This window comes from Euphorbia lathyris, chromosome 7, assembly GCF_963576675.1.
Source record: "Euphorbia lathyris chromosome 7, ddEupLath1.1, whole genome shotgun sequence".
NCBI lineage: Eukaryota > Viridiplantae > Streptophyta > Magnoliopsida > Malpighiales > Euphorbiaceae > Euphorbia > Euphorbia lathyris.
Genome location: NC_088916.1, coordinates 11,904,825 through 11,924,981, shown reverse-complemented (window position 1 = coordinate 11,924,981; position 20,157 = coordinate 11,904,825). Strand labels below are relative to the sequence as shown.

Here is a 20,157-nt window from a genome sequence, read left to right as displayed (position 1 = left end):
CCTTCCAGACCTCCGAAGGACAATCCCGATGGTGAAAACGTGGAAGAATATGTCTAGAAGCTCCTGTCCAAAAATCGTGACGATCCGAAGGTTCAATCTCCGGGAATCCGCGAAATCGTGAACTGACCTGATGTAGGAGAAGCAAAACGAGTTTCTCCTTTTGTATGTCTTTTCTACGTTCATGAACATAACAAAACATATAAGTAAACGATTCGAACTCAACCAAGAAATAGCAATCAAGATAGATTGCCTCTAATTAATCAACACAAGATCAAGGAGAAAAAGAAAGAGATGAAATCAATTGATTCAGAAGCAAGCGGTGAATTCCATCCTCTACTGTAGGGTCGAAATTCTCAGTCTGCAGGGAGACTATGTTAGCCGAAATTTACAGTTAAAGGGGGTTTATATAGCCTCTTCCATCTAAACCCTAGTCAGATAGAATTAGGTTACTGAATAAGAATTTAATTCGGAATAAAACTCTTATTGTTATTATCTGTAATTATATCTAAATATAAAGATAATAATAACTTATTAATAGGATAATAATAGAAGCAATTTAATCTCATTAAACCTCCTAACTTATTTATCCTATAATTAATTTAATTCACAATCATAATCTGATTATAATTGTTTAAAAATAAATTAATTCCTTTATGTATTTAATACATAAATTCGCCCCCCTCATGTTACTGGGCCTTAGTGGACTCAGTTGGGCTTCCTTCAATTAATTAACATCTGTTTCTCTTTTGGGTTCCAAGTTTTATGTGTGACCCATTAGGTTCTTATTGCTTCTAGCCGTATACAACTATTAAATTAATTTTCTTAGAATTATATTTAATCTTTGTATAACGAAATGAGTACGCGAACTGTGATTGGCAGATCCGAAACATTCCCCCAGAGCTATAAGAAGACAGGTTGATTCTGTCATTGACCTTTCCATATTAGTTACAGTATAATTCGATCCTTCATCAATTACATCCTTGAACTGAATCTTATGACTATGGGTAATGTCAAGTCATATATAGCGAGACGTTCGTTTTACTTGTACAGGCCGAGTTAACTCCAATTAGATAGGTTAAGTGAAATCTGCATTTCAAGTCTTAAGCTATCACCTTGCAAGGATTTAGAGTTAAGTCTTCCACAAGCGATCCTTGGACGTATCTCCCATTTATCAGGAGTGACAAATGCTCAATCCAATGTTAACTATCCTATAATTACTTCCTGTGATACCCAACGTCTGCCGTACAGACCCCAGAGTCATCCCTGTTATGGATCGTGTTACAACAGGATCAAAGCATCACATTCCATAATCCAGAATCACTAATTAACATTCCTTTGAGTCTGAGGATTACTTATACCTATTAATACCAATGAGATGAGCATGTGACAAGGATAAATCTCTGCATCCTGTTATCTCAAGTCGGGTCCCCAATCCTAATGAACCCCTTTCATTGGATCCATGTAACTATCTAGATATCTGCATATCTGAAGCTTGTGAGATCAGCTCTGTCTCGACAGAAAGCATTGTTACATGCAAGTCTCAACAGTGTTATGTCAATCCCTATTCAAAACATATCACTTGACTTGGGGTGGTTTTAAGTTTATTAGTTTATTATAATGTTTCGTCTCACTTCATGCTTGTATGAACACTTTATAATCACTTTAAATAAACTTAGGGATTTCCTTTTATTAGACTTATTTAGTTCTTTAAAGGAGGTTGCCTTTATATGGTTATGAAACCATATCTTATTAAAACAAATGACATAAAGAACAATTCATTTACATTAAGTTTATATCATGGAACAATTGTCTATAGGACACTAAACCCCAACAGACGAAAGTATTAATAGCAGCCGTCACATTATTGTTGGCAGCATGACGATGTTTGTATGCGATATGTCAAGTTTACCACACAAATTTAACGACGCTTTGAAAAGTGTGGCTAAGCGTTTAAGGACGCAAAAAAACATCGTTAAACCTTAAATTTTAGCGTCATAATAGACCTTTTTGTAGTGTCTATTTATAGATTTAATCAATTGTGGAGGCACTGTTACAAGGTTACGACTAGCTATCGAAAAAGGGTTTGATTGCATTTGGTAATCATCCTGTTGTCTCAAAATTATTCAAATTCTAATAGGTGTAGTGAGGAAACACAAATTTACCCACATAGAGTCCTTATTATGACTAATATGCAACTCAAAGGAAGAACGAATGTGAATTTCCAACATAGCTACCGTGAGGAGAATAGATATGCGGATTGTTGTGAATTTACCTCGCCAGGCTCCCCGAGGAGTCACTATCATGTTGGAAGCTCCTTTGGATATCCACATGGCAGACTAAAGAGTATTTTGACACATTGAAAAGTATACAATTTTATGCAAGTTTATAGACGAATATATCACTCTAACTTTGTGAGACCAATAAACCAGAGGTACAAACTAAAATGTAAACACTTGTGGATTGCAATCAACTGTGATGATACAACCTCTAAAGACAGTAGTTCAACATTGTGAATAGAGTAAAATAAAGAGCTCCTAAATTTAAGGGATAAGATGCAAAAATATAGCGAGGAGCAATTTTTTTCCTAACGTCTACAATGGTGCAACTTTGCCCCTAATGTTGGCGAGCAATTTTATCCCCAACATTGGCAAGTTGGGTCAATTTGAGAAATAATTCATCAAATTGTCTTCTCGATCGTGAATCTTATCATCTACACATTTTATCACTTATTAGTAAGAGATCACAAACATATGTTGACCTGAAAAAAAAAATAGTCTTTTGTACAAGTTGGACAAAAAAAAATTCAAATATTTCGCCCAATTTATAAATATGAATTTCCAATTCTATTATTAAATCACAAAAAAATATGACATCTTTTTTTAGAACAAAGTACAGAATAATGAATAAAATATCTGTGTTTTAAGCCTCCTATTAAGCCTGCTTTCTTAATCAAAGTGACAAATGATGTGTAAAGGCCAATGAATAAACTTAAACTAATAAAAAGCTCTCTTAATAAAAACAAATTACAGCAAAAATACAGAAAATGGTTCTTCAGTAACAAATTTACATTCAGTTATCTATTTAACTGAGAAAATTATTTTGTCAGCTAGCAGTTTTTATAACTTCAAAAGATCTTAAATCTGTCCTAATCTGAGCAATTTTCCTATATAATACAACCCCATGTAATTATCTTCTTCACATCCAACAAATTCACATCAAGAAAAAAAAAAGTAAAGAAAATGAAGCAAGTTTGTTCGATCATCCTTCTCTTTCTTCTCATAATTTCAAGCGCAAAATCTCAAACCTGCAACCCAAGCGGCAAGATAAGAGGGATTAAACCTCCACCAAATCAATGCAACCAAGAACACGACTCCGACTGCTGTGTAGAGGGAAAAATGTACACTACTTACAAGTGTTCCCCACGGGTGACCGGCCGCACAAAAGCAACTCTCACAATCAACAGTTTTGCAGCTGGCGGTGACGGCGGTGGTCCATCAGAATGTGATCATCAGTATCATCCAGATAGTGAGGCAGTGGTAGCACTTTCAACAGGATGGTTCAATAACGAACGTAGATGCTTGAAGTATATAAATATATATGGAAATGGAAGGAGTACTAAAGCAAAAGTAGTAGATGAATGTGATTCAACAATGGGTTGTGACAAAGAACATGATTATCAACCACCTTGTCCTAACAACATTGTTGATGCCTCTGAAGCTGTTTGGAAAGCTTTAGGAATCTCTGATCCTGATAATGTCGGAGCATTGGATATTTATTGGTCTGATGCTTGAGATTTTAGCATTCAAGATGTATACGTTTTTATTTGCTCATGCACTTTATTGCTCATTTGAAGGTCCGTATGCATATATATTATGTGGTATGTATTAAATTCCTATGTTGGCTTAATATATATATATAAACTTAATACTCTTATAGTTTTATCTATCTCCGAGCTCTGAAGTCGTCCGGGAAATTTATAAGAAAACTAAACAATATATGATCAACCCATGAAGCCAAAGCATAAAATATGAAATAACAAACAGTTTTGAAACTTTAAACTCATGAATTTGATCATATAAACACAATTCTCAGAATTTCCCAACTAGAGCGCATCAACTTAGCTTCTATATTTCACTCACCTATGTTGATTCGACTAAACAATCAGGGTATGCCAACTGATATGAACTTGATCTTTTTCAAACAAAACAATTAAACTGATATATGGTGGTTCATAACCATATAAATTGAAGGAACAGTTTAAGCTAAAAATATTAAGAGATGAAAGCTATCACATATATGTTTACGACTCACAGAATAATTAATGGCAAGGGAAAAATAAACCAGCAAGGGGAACATACAATTGATAAAGAAAATTCAATCAGAAAAAAAAGGCTTACATTCTCCGCAGGTGGTTCGTCTTTCTGGTCATCAGAACAGTACCATTACTTCTTTTCCGCAGACTTTTCTTCAATATCCCAAGATCATCATCTGAACTCTCCCTCGTCCTGCGCTTTTCCCTTCTACACCTGACTTTTATCACCAACATGTCATGAATTCCAAGCATATAGAAGAACAGATATATTTTAATCTCTCACCATTTGATTTCTCTTTCTCTGTGTATGGGTTGAATATTCCACTGGGTCCAGACTCAACGTTCTTGTCATAGCCTTTAAAAAGCGAGTAGTGTCGGATTTCCTTCATCAACGCCCATATACATTAGTTTGGCCACCATTTTCTTCACTTGGTAACAAGTCTTGGCAGATGAATGCTCAATAATGGCTTCAAAACAAGCCTCATTGCCCATGTACATAAGAAAGTTGCCACTCTTTAAGTAGGTAGGTGGGAGATATTGATACAAGGCAGATGCAACCCGAATTTCACCACATTCAGATTTGAATAGGCATGTCCATTATCTAACACCAAGATCATTATCAATCTCCTTTCTATTTTTGTCTTCCACAGTGCTCGGAACACTCCTAATATTCTTACAGTTGTAAAATCACATGATTAAGGTTCTTCAGATACCGAATAGTTGGAGTTACCTCTCTTAAATTTACAAGTTACAAAAGAAAGATTGAAGTATAAGCTAGGATATATATCTAGTTTACAATTCCTTTTCGACTGAAAGATGAAGTTGTGACGGGTGTCTATGCCTCGAAAACTGAGAAATACATCGAACCTCTTTCGACCAACAGGAGAAGCTGCAGCAGCCATGCTCAGATTATATCTTGCAGAACCTAGCTAGAGACTATTTTGGGATAAAATGAAGGATAAACTAAACATGCTTAGTTTTCTTCATCAGATATCTGTTCACCTAGGTTGTTACAACATGCCATCTCCTTGGAAATTCCAGACAAAAGAGTACAACAACTATAACAAATAAGTTGTTCAAATGAAATTATTTATTTATTTATTCTTATGCAAACATATGGTTCTGAATCTCCCCTAGTATTAAAACAAATATTATATCCTCTATCTTTTTTAAATGAAAGATTGGGACGCGATTAAGAGGTTAGACATCCCAACTAGGTTGGCACCCCTAACGCACTTAACCAACCCTGAATATTATTAATAAAAAAAATGAAAATTACAAAAGGGTGAGAAAATTAAAGGAAACGAATATGAGCAACATTACAAAGGTCATCGAAAACATGAAATTGGCAAAAATAAGGCGCAGAGTGCCACCAGTGCTGATGCAGATTTGCCAAAACAGGCAAGACGATCCGCAGCTTGATTACCTTCACTGAAGATATGAGTGATTTTACAGTTCATAGACGAACAACGTGATAAGCAGCTTAACCATTCTTGCTTAACCCTCCATGGAACCGCAGTAGATTTTTCACTGAGCAACTTAACCGCATATGCCGAGTCAGATTCAATCCACAAATTGTGCCAGCCTCTTTCCCAGGAAGCTTCAATAGCAAAGACGATCGCCATCAGCTCAGCCGTATGAGCATAAGAATCGGCAATGGGAAAGGCGAAACATTATATCCTCTATCAATTTGGAGAATAAAATGAAAAACTTCTACAATAAACAAATATTATATCATCTCTCAAACTCCACTCAGTATATTCTTCATCCCCCTCAACACTTAAACATTAAAATAACAATAGATAATCCTATCCTGAAACCAGAGGTACAAACTAAAATGCAAACACTTGTGGATTGCAATCAACTGTGATGATACAACCTCTAAAGACAGTAGTTCAACATTGTGAATAGAGTAAAATAAAGAGCTCCTAAATTTAAGGGATAAGATGCAAAAATACAGCTAGGAGCAATTTTTTTCCTAACGTCTACAATGGTGCAACTTTACCCCTAATGTTGGCGAGCAATTTTATCCCCAATATTGGCAAGTTGGGTCAATTTGAGAAATAATTCATCAAATTGCCTTCTCGATCGTGAATCTTATCATCTACACATTTTATCACTTATTAGTAAGAGATCATAAACATATGTTGACCTGAAAAAAAAAATAGTCTTTTGTACAAGTTGGACAAAAAAAATTCAAATATTTCGCCCAATTTAAAATATGAATTTCCAATTCTATTATTAAATCACAAAAAATATGACATCTTCTTTTAGAACAAAGTACAGAATATGGAATAAAATATTTGTGTTTTAAGCCTCCTATTAAGCCTGCTTTCTTAATCAAAGTGACAAATGATGTGTAAAGGCCAATCGATAAACTTAACCTAATAAAAAGCTCTCTTAATAAAAACAAATTACAGCAAAAATACAGAAAATGGTTCTTCAGTAACAAATTTACATTCAGTTATCTATTTAACTGAGAAAATTATTTTGTCAGCTAGCAGTTTTTGATAACTTCAAAAGATCTTAAATCTGTCCTAATCTAAGCAATTTTCCTATATAATACACCCTCATGTAATCATCTTCTTCACATCCAACAAATTCACATCAAGAAAAAAAAAAAGTAAAGAAAATGAAGCAAGTTTGTTCGATCATCCTTCTCTTTCTTCTCATAATTTCAAGCGCAAAATCTCAAACCTGCAACCCAAGCGGCAAGATAAGAGGGATTAAACCTCCACCAAATCAATGCAACCAAGAACATGACTCCGACTGCTGTGTAGAGGGAAAACTGTACACTACTTACAAGTGTTCGCCACGGTTGACCGGCCGCACAAAAGCAACTCTCACAATCAACAGTTTCGCGGCTGGTGGTGACGGCGGTGGTCCATCAGAATGTGATCATCAATACCATCCAGATAGTGAGGCAGTGGTAGCACTTTCAACAGGATGGTTCAATAACGAGAGTAGATGCTTGAAGTATATAACTATATATGGAAATGGAAGGAGTACTAAAGCAAAAGTAGTAGACGAATGTGATTCAACAATGGGTTGTGACAAAGAACATGATTATCAACCACCTTGTCCTAACAACATTGTTGATGCCTCTGAAGCTGTTTGGAAAGCTTTAGGAATCTCTGATCCCGATGATGTCGGAGCATTGGATATTTATTGGTCTGATGCTTGAGATGCTTGCATTCAATATGTATACGTTTTTATTTGCTCATGCACTTTATTACTCATTTGAAGGTCCGTATGCATATATATTATGTGGTATGTATTAAGTTGTGTACATTGTGTATTGAATTCCTACGTTGGCTTAATATATATACATTCAATACTCTTATAGTTTTATCTATCTCCGGGCTCCGAATTCCTCCGGGAAATTTATAAGAAAACTAAACAATAAATGATCAACCCATGAAGCCAAAGCATAAAAGACAAAATAACAAACCGGTTTGAAACTTTAAACTCATGAAATTGATCATATAAACACAATTCTCATAACTTCCCAACTAAAACGCATCAAATTGAATAGACAAGTGAAATAATATGAAAACTTGACAAGTAGGAACGCATATGATCTTAAAGCCATAGATGAAAGTGGCTAAATAGCATGGCTTCATTGTCTTGGTGTTCAAAATTTACTCCTGATTCTATCTTTATCCTCTAATCTATCATTGATTTGGTTTAATTGTCTACTTATCTGCTGTTCTTTTCTCACCACATGTGCTAATTTGATGCTCACTTTCCTACTCAATGTTATAAGTATCATCAGTTTCTCTACAAAATAGATTAATGTTGTTCTTCTGTGTTAGTTTATTGATTCATACGATTTCCTGCGAATTTTGATTGACACTGATTGTCTATTACATATCTGATGTGTTTATGCTACCAAAATTCGTTAATCATCAGTATCCTTGTCTTAGACAGCTTCTTTTATTGATCCTATACCATGTTTTTCACAACTAAAATGGTCTATGAACATCTGATGCTATAAATTGAATATCTCAGTTTGATTATCGAGCAGTTATATGCATCTGTGACTTCTGTTTTGCATAATTTTGTAGCCTGAGTTTGAGTGGTATCAGCTTAGCTTCTATATTTCATTCACCTATGTTTATTCGACCAAGCGATCTGAACTTGTTCTTTTTCATACAAAACTAATCATTCTCAGCATCATTCATCTGAGGTTTAGTAGTCGATAGCTACTCATATGTACAAGTAGATGTTATTTTTATTTTGAGTGCAAATCCGATATATGTTCTCTGCAGAATTGGTACCGTGAAGAATTTTTTTGTTTCTGATGTTGCCTTTTAGAAATATCTACCTCTGCTTGTTATGCGTTTCTATTCCTATTGGCTTAACTACTTTTGATGTTTTGATGTCTGCTCGGAGTTTTAATTTTTTTATATACTCTAGACTCATAATTAATGGCAGATGATAGAGAATATGATATTTAGGAAAATAAGCCAGCAAGGGAAAACCAACGATTAGTAAAGATAATTCAATTAGAAAAAAAGCTTACATGCTCGGCAGGTGGTTCGTCTGGCTGGTCATCACTGCGCATGGCAGGCAGATCTGTCCTTTTCATGTAAATTCTAGGTTCAACAAAAATTGAGATCTGATCAGCTAGAAAAAGTAAAAAACAAGTACAAAAATTTCAAAGAGAAAAATAAGGAAAACCATTACCGTCATCCTTTTCTCATTTTTCTACTTGTTTTTGACCCACATTTTCAGAGGGAGATGAAGAGTTGTAGTCAAAGAAGTAATGTTTCTCAGAATTTCTTGATTTCTTCCATGAAATATCACTATCAGGTTCCCTAGAATTATGACATTTTTTTCCTTTATATTTTTCTGTTATTCATGTGTTTCTTTTCATTCGAGCAAAACTGTATGAATGCTCATCAGAAGAGTACCATTTCAATCTCCCACGATCATCATTGGAACTCTGGCTCGTCCTGTGCTTTCCCCTGGTATCACCAGACTCTTTTATTTTTGCCTGGTGAAAAGAAGACCAATAAAAAATCAGAAAAAATTCTCTATTCCACACAGAACCAAAGCAACAAAAGGAAACTATAATGAGTAATCCTTACATAACTGATAGGTGTATAAAAACTTATCACTAACATGCCATGAATTCCAAGCATATAGAAGAACTGGTATATTTTAATCTCTCGCCATTTGGTTCCTCTTTCTCTGTGTATGGGTTGTGTAATTAATATAGTGCATACCTATGGCTGCTTAGGTGCTATTTGTCAATGTAAATGTAATTAATAAAGAGTGGCTCAAGGCTACTGTAGGGTAGAAATATTTAGGCTGCTTGTGGGTTAAGGACAGTTGACTGTCTAGCTAAGTTGTGTATATAAATATATGATATAAGATTACAGAAGTTTACATGGTATCAAAGCTTTAGGTTCTCTGTATTCTTGGGTTTGTGTGTTCTGGTAGAATTTCCAGAGTTATCAGTGAAGGGCTTGAGTCCCTTGTGTATATTTCCAGACTCCAGTTTATCTCACCACCCATCTCAGTCCTCCTCTCCACCTCCGACCGGCCTGTCTCCGAAATCCGACCGCTGTCTGACCTGCGCGTGATACCCACGCGCCTCCGTCGAAGTTCTTCTCCGCCTACACGCGCAGGCGCGTGACTGCACGTGACGTCTCCTCCTCCACTCCGACTTACCTTTCCGGCGTCGGAATCTTCTGTCCGGCCACCCTGTACGCTCGCCGCCGCCAGGACAGTTCTTCACGATTTGTCTGTCTGGTACTCTTCTCTGTATGCGCACTCGGTTTTAGGTTTTTTTTATTAAAAAGAGTTTTCTTTTACTTATTTTAATTTCAGTGTATTAGTTTTATATTTAAACAAAAAAAAAAAAAGAGAAAGAAAAAAAAAAAGAGAAGACATTGATCTAAAAAAAAAAAAACTCCCGTACACAACTGTTGACTAGTGGGACACTCCCGTCTCTCGGTTGTCTCTCGGTTGTTCAGTGTTTTTTGGCAGGTTTAGGTCCTGAGTATGATGTGGCCCGTACACAACTGTTGACTAGTGGGACACTCCCGTCTCTCGCAGAAGTCTATTCTCATTTACTTAATGTCTGTAAGGATGATGTAATAGTTTCTGGTACGCTGTCTTCTGACACAGTAGCCTTGGTAAGCAATGTTGGTCCCGGTCGGAGAGGTGGAAACAATACTCTTCACAGTGGCAACCGTAGCTCCCCTCGTACCTGTTATCACTGTGGGGGAGAAGGGCATGTTAAGAAACATTGTTGGAAACTGCATGGTAAACCACCCCAATACTCGGGACAACATCCTCTCCGGAGATCTACAAATATGGCAACCCAAGGTGGCATCATACCTACCCCATCCTCTGTCACCATTTCTGCAGATGAGTATACTCGGTTTCAACAACTTTCTGCGACTTATGATGCAGAACAACCATCCACCTCCACCTCCGCACTGGCTGATACAGGTAATCATGTTGCATGTCTCTCCACCTCCTCTCGTAGTTGGGTGATTGACTCTGGTGATACAGACCATATGAACGGCAACACATCTGGCCCATTTTCCATCTGTTATGTTCATAGTTATTAAAGGCGCGCCTATGGCGCATGGCGCACCAGGCGCAGGCCTTAGTGCCATAGCAGCCCCATGGCGAGGCGCAATCGCCATGGCGCGCGCCTGGTGCGCCATTTTGCGCCAAAGGCGCACCAAGGCGCGCCTTGGCAATTAGAGGCAGTTATGGGAAGTTTTTTGGTAGTTAATTTATATATCTGGAATGGAACACATGTTATATTAACAAAAAGTATTAAAAAGGAGAGAGATTATAGGTTTTAAACTAAGTAGAAGGTGAAGAGACTCTTTGAAGAGGAAGAGACAGAGTCATTTGAAGAGTAAGAGACAGAGTCATTAAAAGAGGAAGAAGTTTAGTAGAAAGAAAACACATCAAACGAATTCAAACAACAGAAACAAAGAAGCTAAAGGAAATTCAAACGAGGAGTGTGATAGTGATGATGAGGAGTGATCGATTTGGAGAGTTAAGATTAGGAGTAGAACTTAGGAATTAGTATTCAACTTTAAAGTTTTTCTACTATGGGGTTTATTTTGCATTTTAAAATTTATTTATGCTTAAGATATTTTCATGATTTAGTTTTATGTTAGTTTTATATTTTTATATTTTTTATTTTTTTAAGTGCGCCTTGTCTCGCTATGGCGAGCCTTGGCGCAACGGTAAAACGTTGTTGCCGTGTGACCTGAGGTCACGGGTTCGAGTCTTAGGAGCGGCCTCTTGCCAATTAAATTGGCAAGGGAAGGCTTGCCCCCAATACACCCTTGTGGTGGGACCCCTCCCCGGACCCTCGCTCAGCGGGGACGCGTAATGCGACCGGGCCGCCCTTTTTTTTTTTTTTTTTTTAAGTGCGCCTTGTCTCGCTATGGCGCGCGCCATCGTCATGCGCCATGGCTCCAGGACCCCATGCGCCTTAGTGCGCCATGCGCCTTTAATAACTATGGTTATGTTAGCCAATGGCTCAACTACTTCTGTAATTGGACAAGGGACAGCTCACCCAACATCTAATATTCCTTTATCCTCTGTTTTATGTTTACCCAATTTCCCTCTTAACTTATTATCTGTCAGCCAACTTACTAAGACTCTTAACTGTTCTGTTGTTTTTTATCCTACCCATTGTCTTTTTGAGGATCTTGAGACGAAGAAAATTATTGGTAGAGGGAACCTGGTAAATGGATTGCACGTACTTGATTCAACTTATCGACAGGTGTCAAAATCCATTATCTGCACAAGTGCGTCTCTTTTGCGACTTCACTGTCAATTTGGCCATCCGTCGTTTCCAGTTTTACTAAAGTTATGTCCTAGTCTTCCGCATGATTCTACTCTGGAATGTGAAGCTTGTCAATTTGCTAAGCATCACAGAGTTTCGTATCCACCACGAATCAATAAACGTGTCGAGTCTCCATTTTCTTTGGTGCACACTGATGTATGGGGTCCGTGTCCTGTTGTGTCCAAACTTGGTTTTCGTTATTTTGTAACATTTTTCGATGATTATTCTCGTGTTACTTGGCTTTATCCTATGAAAAATCGTTCAGAATTATTTACTATCTTTTGTTCTTTTCATGCTGAGATTCGCACACAATTTAACAAATCTATTTGTATTTTGCAAAGTGACAATGCTAAGGAATATGTATCTTGCACTTTCCAATCGTATCTTTCCCAGCATGGTATTATTCATCAGACTTCTTGCATTGTTACCCCTCAGCAAAACGGTGATGCCGGACGTAAGAATCGTCACTTATTAGAAGTCGCTCGAGCACTGTTGTTTCAAATGCAGGTTCCTAAAATTTTTTGGGCAGATGCGGTCTCCACTGCCTGTTTTCTCATCAACCGTATGCCTTCTTCAGTCCTTAATGGTCAGATTTCATACTCCCTTCTTTTTCCCTCGTCTTCTTTATTTCCTCTCGCACCACGTGTTTTTGGATGTACTTGTTTTGTTCAAGACATGCGACCACAAGTCTCCAAACTTGATCCTAAATCCATCAAGTGTATCTTTGTAGGTTATTCTCGGACTCAAAAAGGGTATCGTTGCTATTCTCCTTCTTTGGGTCGTTATTTGGTGTCCGCTGATGTTACCTTTTTTTAAAACACTCCTTTTTATGGTCTTGAATCAACACTTCCTATTGATCCGGCCAGTCCTTCTGACGATAATTATCTTGTTTATACTGTAAGTGAGCAGGTGGTTTCTGTTCCTTCTCGACCAGATGTCCGCCACGTTTATTCTCGGCGTGTACGTCCTTCAAGTGCTGCACCTTCTAGTGCTCCAGTTGCCAGTGTTCCCCCTCCTGTTTCGTCTCCAGATCCTTCCCCACCTTCAGATCCTAGCATTAACCTTCCTATCGCCCTCCGAAAAGGTACCCGCCAATGCACTTACCCGATTTCTTCATTTGTATGTTATGATGCGTTATCACCTTCCTCGAAGTCTTTTGTAGCTTCCTTAGATTCAGTTGTTGTTCCTTCCTCCCTCTCTGAAGCACTGAATCATCCTGGTTGGCTCCAAGCAATGAAAGAGGAAATGCATGCCCTTGAACAAAATCATACTTGGGATCTAGTGTCTCTTCCATCTCAAAAGCGTGCTATTGGTTGCAAATGGGTGTTCAATGTCAAGTTCAATCCAGATGGTTCTGTTGCTCGGTTGAAAGCTCGTTTGGTTGCAAAAGATTATGCTCAGACTTATGACATCGACTATTTAGAGACATTTTCCCCTGTTGCCAAACTTTCCTTTGTTCGATTGTTCGTTTCTTTGGTTGCTACTTACAATTGGCCGCTTTATCAACTTGATGTCATGAATGCCTTTTTGAATGGTGATCTCCGCGAGGAAGTTTACATGGAGCAACCTCCTGGTTTTGTTGCTCAGGGGGAGTCTGGGAAAGTTTGCAGGTTACGCAGGTCCTTGTATGGGTTGAAGCAATCTCCTCGTGCCTGGTTTGGACGATTCAGTGCTGCTGTCATTGAATTTGGTCTTCGTCGAAGTGCATATGATCATTCTGTGTTCTACTCATCATCTAGTTCTGGGTGCATTTTACTAGCCGTATATGTTGATGACATTGTAATTACTGGAAATAATGAAACTGGCATTATAAAACTGAAAGAATTCCTCGGTACTTGTTTTCAGACAAAGGATCTAGGACAATTGAAATATTTTTTGGGGATTGAAGTTTGCCGAAGCCGTAAAGGGATTTACCTCACTCAGAGAAAATACTGTCTAGATGTGTTAAGTGACGCTGGTTTGATTGAGGCAAAGACTTGTGATGCACCTATGATACCAAATGGGAAGCTGAAGACCGACGATGGAGATTTACTTCCGGATCCTGAAAGATATAGACGAATCGTTGGAAAATTGAACTATCTTACAATCACTCGTCCTGATATTTCCTTTGCAGTAAGTGTTGTAAGCCAGTTCATGTCATCTCCAAGAACTTCACACTGGGATGCTGTTAGTCATATTCTGAAATACCTAAAGGGGACTCCGGGGCGTGGTATACTATATCAAAATCATGGTCATCACACTGTTGAAGGTTTTACAGATGCGGATTACGCAGGAGATCTTACAGATAGGCGTTCTACTACGGGTTATTGTGTATTTGTCGGAGGCAACCTAGTATCTTGGAAAAGTAAAAAGCAGAGTGTCGTATCTAGATCCAGTGCAGAATCTGAGTACAGGGCTATGGCACAAACTACGTGTGAACTTGTATGGCTACGGAACCTTCTTAGTGAGATTGGATTTGCTCAGACGAAACCCATGAAGTTATGGTGTGATAATGAAGCAGCTATCTATATCGCCAATAATCCTGTATTCAATGAAAGAACAAAGCACATAGAAGTTGACTGCCACTTTACTCGAGAAAAGATAGAAGATGGCACAATCACAACTCCACACATCAGAACAGGGGAACAATTGGCAGACGTGTTTACAAAAGCATTACCGGGACATCGAGTTAACTATATATGTGCGTCCGCCATAAGTAAAGAAAATGAAGCAAGTTTGTTCGATCATCCTTCTCTTTCTTCTCATAATTTCAAGCGCAAAATCTCAAACCTGCAACCCAAGCGGCAAGATAAGAGGGATTAAACCTCCACCAAATCAATGCAACCAAGAACATGACTCCGACTGCTGTGTAGAGGGAAAACTATACACTACTTACAAGTGTTCGCCACGGTTGACCGGCCGCACAAAAGCAACTCTCACAATCAACAGTTTCGCGGCTGGTGGTGACGGCGGTGGTCCATCAGAATGTGATCATCAATATCATCCAGATAGTGAGGCAGTGGTAGCACTTTCAACAGGATGGTTCAGTAACGAGAGCAGATGCTTGAAGTATATAAATATATATGGAAATGGAAGGAGTACTAAAGCAAAAGTGGTAGATGAATGTGATTCAACAATGGGTTGTGACAAAGAACATGATTATCAACCACCTTGTCCTAAGAACATCGTTGATGCCTCTGAAGCTGTTTGGAAAGCTTTAGGAATCTCTGATCCTGATAATGTCGGAGCATTGGATATTTATTGGTCTGATGCTTGAGGTTCTTGCATTCAATATGTATACGTTTTTATTTGCTCATGCACTTTATTGCTCATTTGGAGGTCTGTATGCATATATATTATGTGGTATGTATTAAGTTGTGTATATTGTGTATTGAATTCCTATGTTGGCTTAATATCTATATATATTCGGTACTCTTATAGTTTTATATATCTCCGAGCTCCGAATTTGTCTGGGAAATTTATAAGAAAACTAAACAATAAATGATCAACCCATGAAGCCGAGGCATAAAAGACAAAATAACAAACTGTTTTGAAACTTTAAACTCATTAATTTGATCATATAAACACAATTGTCAGAACTTCCCAACTACAGCGCATCAAATTGACGATGAATAGCAATAAACTAATAGACAAGTGAAATAATATGAAACCTTGACAAGTAGGAAGGCGGATGATCTAAATAGCATCTTGGAGTTCAAAATTTACTCCTGATTCTTTATGCTCTAATGATTAGGGTCTAATCTATCATTGATTTGGTTTAATTGTCTACTTATCTGTTGTTCTTTTCTCACCACTTGTGCTAATTTGGTTTAGTATTACATAATCATCTCTATCCTTTGCTTAGACAGCTTCTTGTATTGATACTACACCATGTTTTTCGCAACTAAAACAGTCTGATGTTATAAATTGAATATCTCAGTTTGATTATTTAGCAATATCAAGCAGTTATATGCATCTGTCACTTCTGTTTTGCATAATTTTGTAGCCCGAGTTTGAGTGGTATCAGCTTACCTTCTATATTTCATTCACTTATCTTGATTCGACTAAACAGTCAGGATATGCCAACTGATATGAACTTGATCTTTTTCAAACAAAAAACTATTAAACTCATTCTCAGCCTCATTTATCTGAGGTTTAGCAGTCGGCAGCTATCATATAAATTGAAGAAACAGTTTAAGCTAAACATATTAAGAGATGAAAGCTATCACATTATGTTTACGACTCACAGAATAATTAATGGCAAGGGAAAATAAACCAGCAGCGGAAAACAGACGATTGATAAAGATAATTCAATCAGAAAAAAAAGAAGCTTACATTCTCCGCAGGTGGTTCGTCTTTCTGGTCATCTTGCGCTTTTCTCTTCTATCACCTGACTTTTTTTTTTCTGAATCTTCCTGGTGAAAAGAAAGACCAATATAAAGTTCAGAAAAATATCTCTATTCCAGATAGAACCAAAGCAAGAAAAGGAAACTATAACGAGTAATCCTTACAAAAACTTATCACTAACATGTCATGAATTCCAAGCATATAGCAGGACTGATATATTTTAATCTCTCACCATTTGATTCCTCTTTCTCTGAGTATAGGTTGAATACTCCACTGGGTCCAGACTCACCGCTCTTGTCATAGTATTTAGAAAGCCCGACGTGTCTGATTTCCTTCATCATCACCCATGTACATTAGTTTGGCCACCATTTCTTCACTTGGTAACAAGTCTAGGCAGATGAATGCTCAATAATGGCTTCAAAACAAGCCTCATTGCAACAATTTTCTTGCAACCAACTTTGATCAAATATCAATCCAAGATTTGTAGGCCAACCATACATAAGAAAGTTGCCACTCTTTATGTAGGTAGGTGGGAGATATTGATACAAGGCAGATGCAACCCGAATTTCACCACATTCGGATTTGAATCGGCATGTCCATCTAACACCAAGATCATTATCAATCTCCTTTTTATTTTTGTCTTCCAACGTAAGGAACACATTCACACTGAAACCCATGAAGTTACTGCTAAACCAATTTGGAGGTAGTTGAATTGTAACTGAAGATCCTATACTTTCATAATCATCAATAACATCTCCACTCGGAAATCCCTGCACCACCACAAGTAATTAATATGAACTAATTATGTTAGGATCAAATGATTAATTTACTAACGGCCCTCGCCGAACACAATACCGCCGTGGCGGCTGGAGATCGAATGATTAATTTACTAACGGCCCTCGCCGAACACAATACCGCCGTGGCGGCTGCTCCTTAAGAACCTATGGTTATCTCAACACAATCACCGACTATCCCTGTCATGTCGGCCCTCCCGTAGCCATCTCAGGCGCCAAATCAAGTGGGCCAGAGTAGTCGCACAAACCCACACAGCCACCCGAGCAACTACTCGCACCCAGATCTCATTACGACGATACATCCGACCTGGCAGCCATCCCAACCGTTGCCAGGAGTGCAAGGCACTCTTCCGCTACAGCAAGTGGAACCTTTTCCTCACAGACATTCGGAGTTGATGACTCCTGGGCGAGAGCACACATGGAACTTTGATCCTATAACGGGACAGCGGTTGGTCCCCCAACAGGCACACGTCTCAACACCGATGGGCGGATGGATGCCACCCAGAATTCACCAGCAGCGGATGGAAGAAGTCTGGCGAATACCCGATATTGACTTATAAGATCAATTACGAAGCATGATGGAGCGAATGGGGTACTCGCCTAGGCCGAGAGCAGAGATCCAGAGCGATTCACCTTTTGCCCCTTCGTTGCGGGAATTCATTCCAGATCATAGAATCAAAGCGCCTGCCATACCAAAATACTATGGGGATCCAAATTCTGACCCTGAGGCTCATGTCAGGAACTACAGAGAGATAATGGATGTTGCAGGGGCAAGCGAAAGCATAATTTGCAGGTTAATATCGACAACTTTGGGCGGTGCGGCATCTGATTGGTTTCGATCTTTACCGGCAGAATCTATTCACAATTGGCAACAATATAGTCGGGATTTCTGTGCGAAGTTCGTGGGCTGTAAAGCAGCGGATGTGACAGATAGGCAGCTGAAGGAGATCAAACAGAGGAACTATAATTCCCTAAGGGAATTTGTTGTCGCCTTTAACGATATCCTGGTGCGATTGCAGAACCCAGATATCGTGAGTATTCGCAACATCATGGCGGATGGAACCACAGATTGGATCATGCGGGAAGAAATCATCCGTAACAAACCGCGCACTGTAGCCGAGCTCATGAAGATAGCAAAAGAATTCATGAAAGTGGATGATGTCAACAGGGAACATAGGGCCCAAACTCGGCGAGAAAGAGATGCTGCTAGAACCACTTCGGACAGTCGGCGTCAGACCCAGTCCAAAAGTAATTTTGTTCGAAGAGGCGATCGTCCCTTTCAAGGTGGAGGATATCACACGCCACTAAACACGACTCGCCAGGAGGTGTTACTTTGGATCGAAAAGAGCCCCCTGAAGAAGGATGTGGGGTTCCCCGAGGTAAAAGGTCGAACCAGTTTGGGGCGACATCCTAACAAATATTGCAGGTTCCACAGGTTGAATGGCCATGACACAGATGATTGCTACGAACTGAAGAAGGAAATAGAAAAACTGATCGAGAGAGGCAAGTTGAGTCAATTTGTAAGAAAAGATACAGCTGATGAGAAAACAACGCTCCCGCATGAGGGAGAAACACGGCCAGAAAAGAAGCAGAAGAAAGGGGTGATAAACGTGATAGCAGGCGGAATCTACGAGCCTCCAACAAAAAGAACTCGCCGTGAACGGCGAAAGAGCAATACACATAGGGGGGATGCCCTCAATTACTCATTTGCGAGAATCACGGAGCCACATGCGGATGCCCTGGTAATCACGATGGCCGTTGAAGGATGGGACGTCAAGCGGGTCCTTATCGACACAGGCAGTTCTTGCAATGTCATTACCCGGACAGCATTCAACAAGTTGGGAATCAACGACAAGCGGGTGGAACACACCTTCATGGATGTAACTGGTTTTGGGGGTCAATCCTCTCAAACAAGTGGGCAGGTGGTGTTGGAGGCAGAAATGGGCGATAAGAATCTAAAATGGCGAGGTGATTTAGAATTCGCAATTGTTGATCTCCCACTGGCCTACAACATAATTCTGGGACGGCCATTCCTGTCGGAAATGGAGTCGCTCATCTCAATGAAGCATTTAACGTTACATTTGCCAACACACCAAGGGCGAGTCATAGTTGAAGGTGATCAACTTGTATCTCAACAGGCCTATACATTATCACTTGAACCAAAACCGGAAGAGGAGGATAAAGTCGAAGAGAAGCTCCCGGAAGAAGCATTGGGAGAAACAGAACTATTCGCCATCTCGAATGACAAAAACGTGCGAATAGCGGCTGGACTCTCAGAAGAAACAAAGAAGGCCATTACCGAGGTATTGATCCAATGTGAGTCGGCATTTGCCGCCCCAAATGAAGTGTTAAAAGGAATAAGCCCAGACGTAGCAACCCATCGGTTGAATGTAGACAAAGGGGCAACCCCAGTGCGACAAAAGAAGAGGGGATATGCTCCTGAGCGGCAAAAGGCGATTGAAAAAGCAGTGGCGGATTTGCTAAAGTCAGATGCAATTCGAGAAGTCACCTATCCGGAGTGGTTAGCCAATGTGGTGCTAGTCAAAAAGCCGAATGGAACGTACAGAATGTGCGTCGACTTCAAAGACTTGAACAAGGCATGTCCGAAAGATATGTATCCACTTCCTAACATTGATATATTGGTAGATGGAACTGCAGGATATGAAGCTTTATCATTCACCGACGTGAAATCCAGTTACCATCAGATACCCATGGAGAAGGCGGATGAAATCAAAACATCATTCATAACTCACCAGACGACTTATTGCTTCAAGGTGATGCCCTTTGGATTGAAAAACGCGGGAGCAACATACCAGAGGATGATGAACAAGATATTTTCAGACAAATCCGGCGAGAACTTCTCGATCTATGTTGATGACATGATCATCAAAAGC

The 20,157-nt window shown here is 39.0% G+C and overlaps 3 protein-coding genes and 1 long non-coding RNA gene across 4 annotated transcripts; 3 read left to right on the top strand and 1 right to left on the bottom strand.

The window, feature by feature from the left end:
- Positions 1-3,227: 3,227 nt before the first annotated feature.
- LOC136201191 (kiwellin-1-like) lies at positions 3,228-3,851 on the top strand. Its single transcript, XM_065991788.1, has one exon. The coding sequence runs from the start codon at positions 3,240-3,242 to the stop codon at positions 3,789-3,791; it is 552 nt and encodes a 183-aa protein (XP_065847860.1). The 5' UTR covers positions 3,228-3,239; the 3' UTR covers positions 3,792-3,851.
- Positions 3,852-6,944: 3,093 nt separating this feature from the next.
- LOC136201192 (kiwellin-1-like) lies at positions 6,945-7,496 on the top strand. Its single transcript, XM_065991789.1, has one exon. The coding sequence runs from the start codon at positions 6,945-6,947 to the stop codon at positions 7,494-7,496; it is 552 nt and encodes a 183-aa protein (XP_065847861.1).
- Positions 7,497-14,847: 7,351 nt separating this feature from the next.
- On the top strand, positions 14,848-15,399 carry LOC136201316 (putative ripening-related protein 1). The gene has a single exon (XM_065991962.1). The coding sequence runs from the start codon at positions 14,848-14,850 to the stop codon at positions 15,397-15,399; it is 552 nt and encodes a 183-aa protein (XP_065848034.1).
- Positions 15,400-16,453: 1,054 nt separating this feature from the next.
- Positions 16,454-17,216, bottom strand: LOC136201194 (uncharacterized). The gene is made up of 2 exons (XR_010673726.1): positions 16,702-17,216; positions 16,454-16,537 (listed from the first exon to the last, which is right to left on the bottom strand). It is a non-coding gene; the product is annotated as an uncharacterized lncRNA (long non-coding RNA).
- Between the last annotated feature and the right edge of the window lie 2,941 nt (positions 17,217-20,157).

Coding starts and splice junctions, on each gene's coding strand:
- LOC136201191 (XM_065991788.1), top strand. CDS start 3,240: ATGAAGCAAGTTTGTTCGATCATCCTTCTCTTTCTTCTCATAATTTCA.
- LOC136201192 (XM_065991789.1), top strand. CDS start 6,945: ATGAAGCAAGTTTGTTCGATCATCCTTCTCTTTCTTCTCATAATTTCA.
- LOC136201316 (XM_065991962.1), top strand. CDS start 14,848: ATGAAGCAAGTTTGTTCGATCATCCTTCTCTTTCTTCTCATAATTTCA.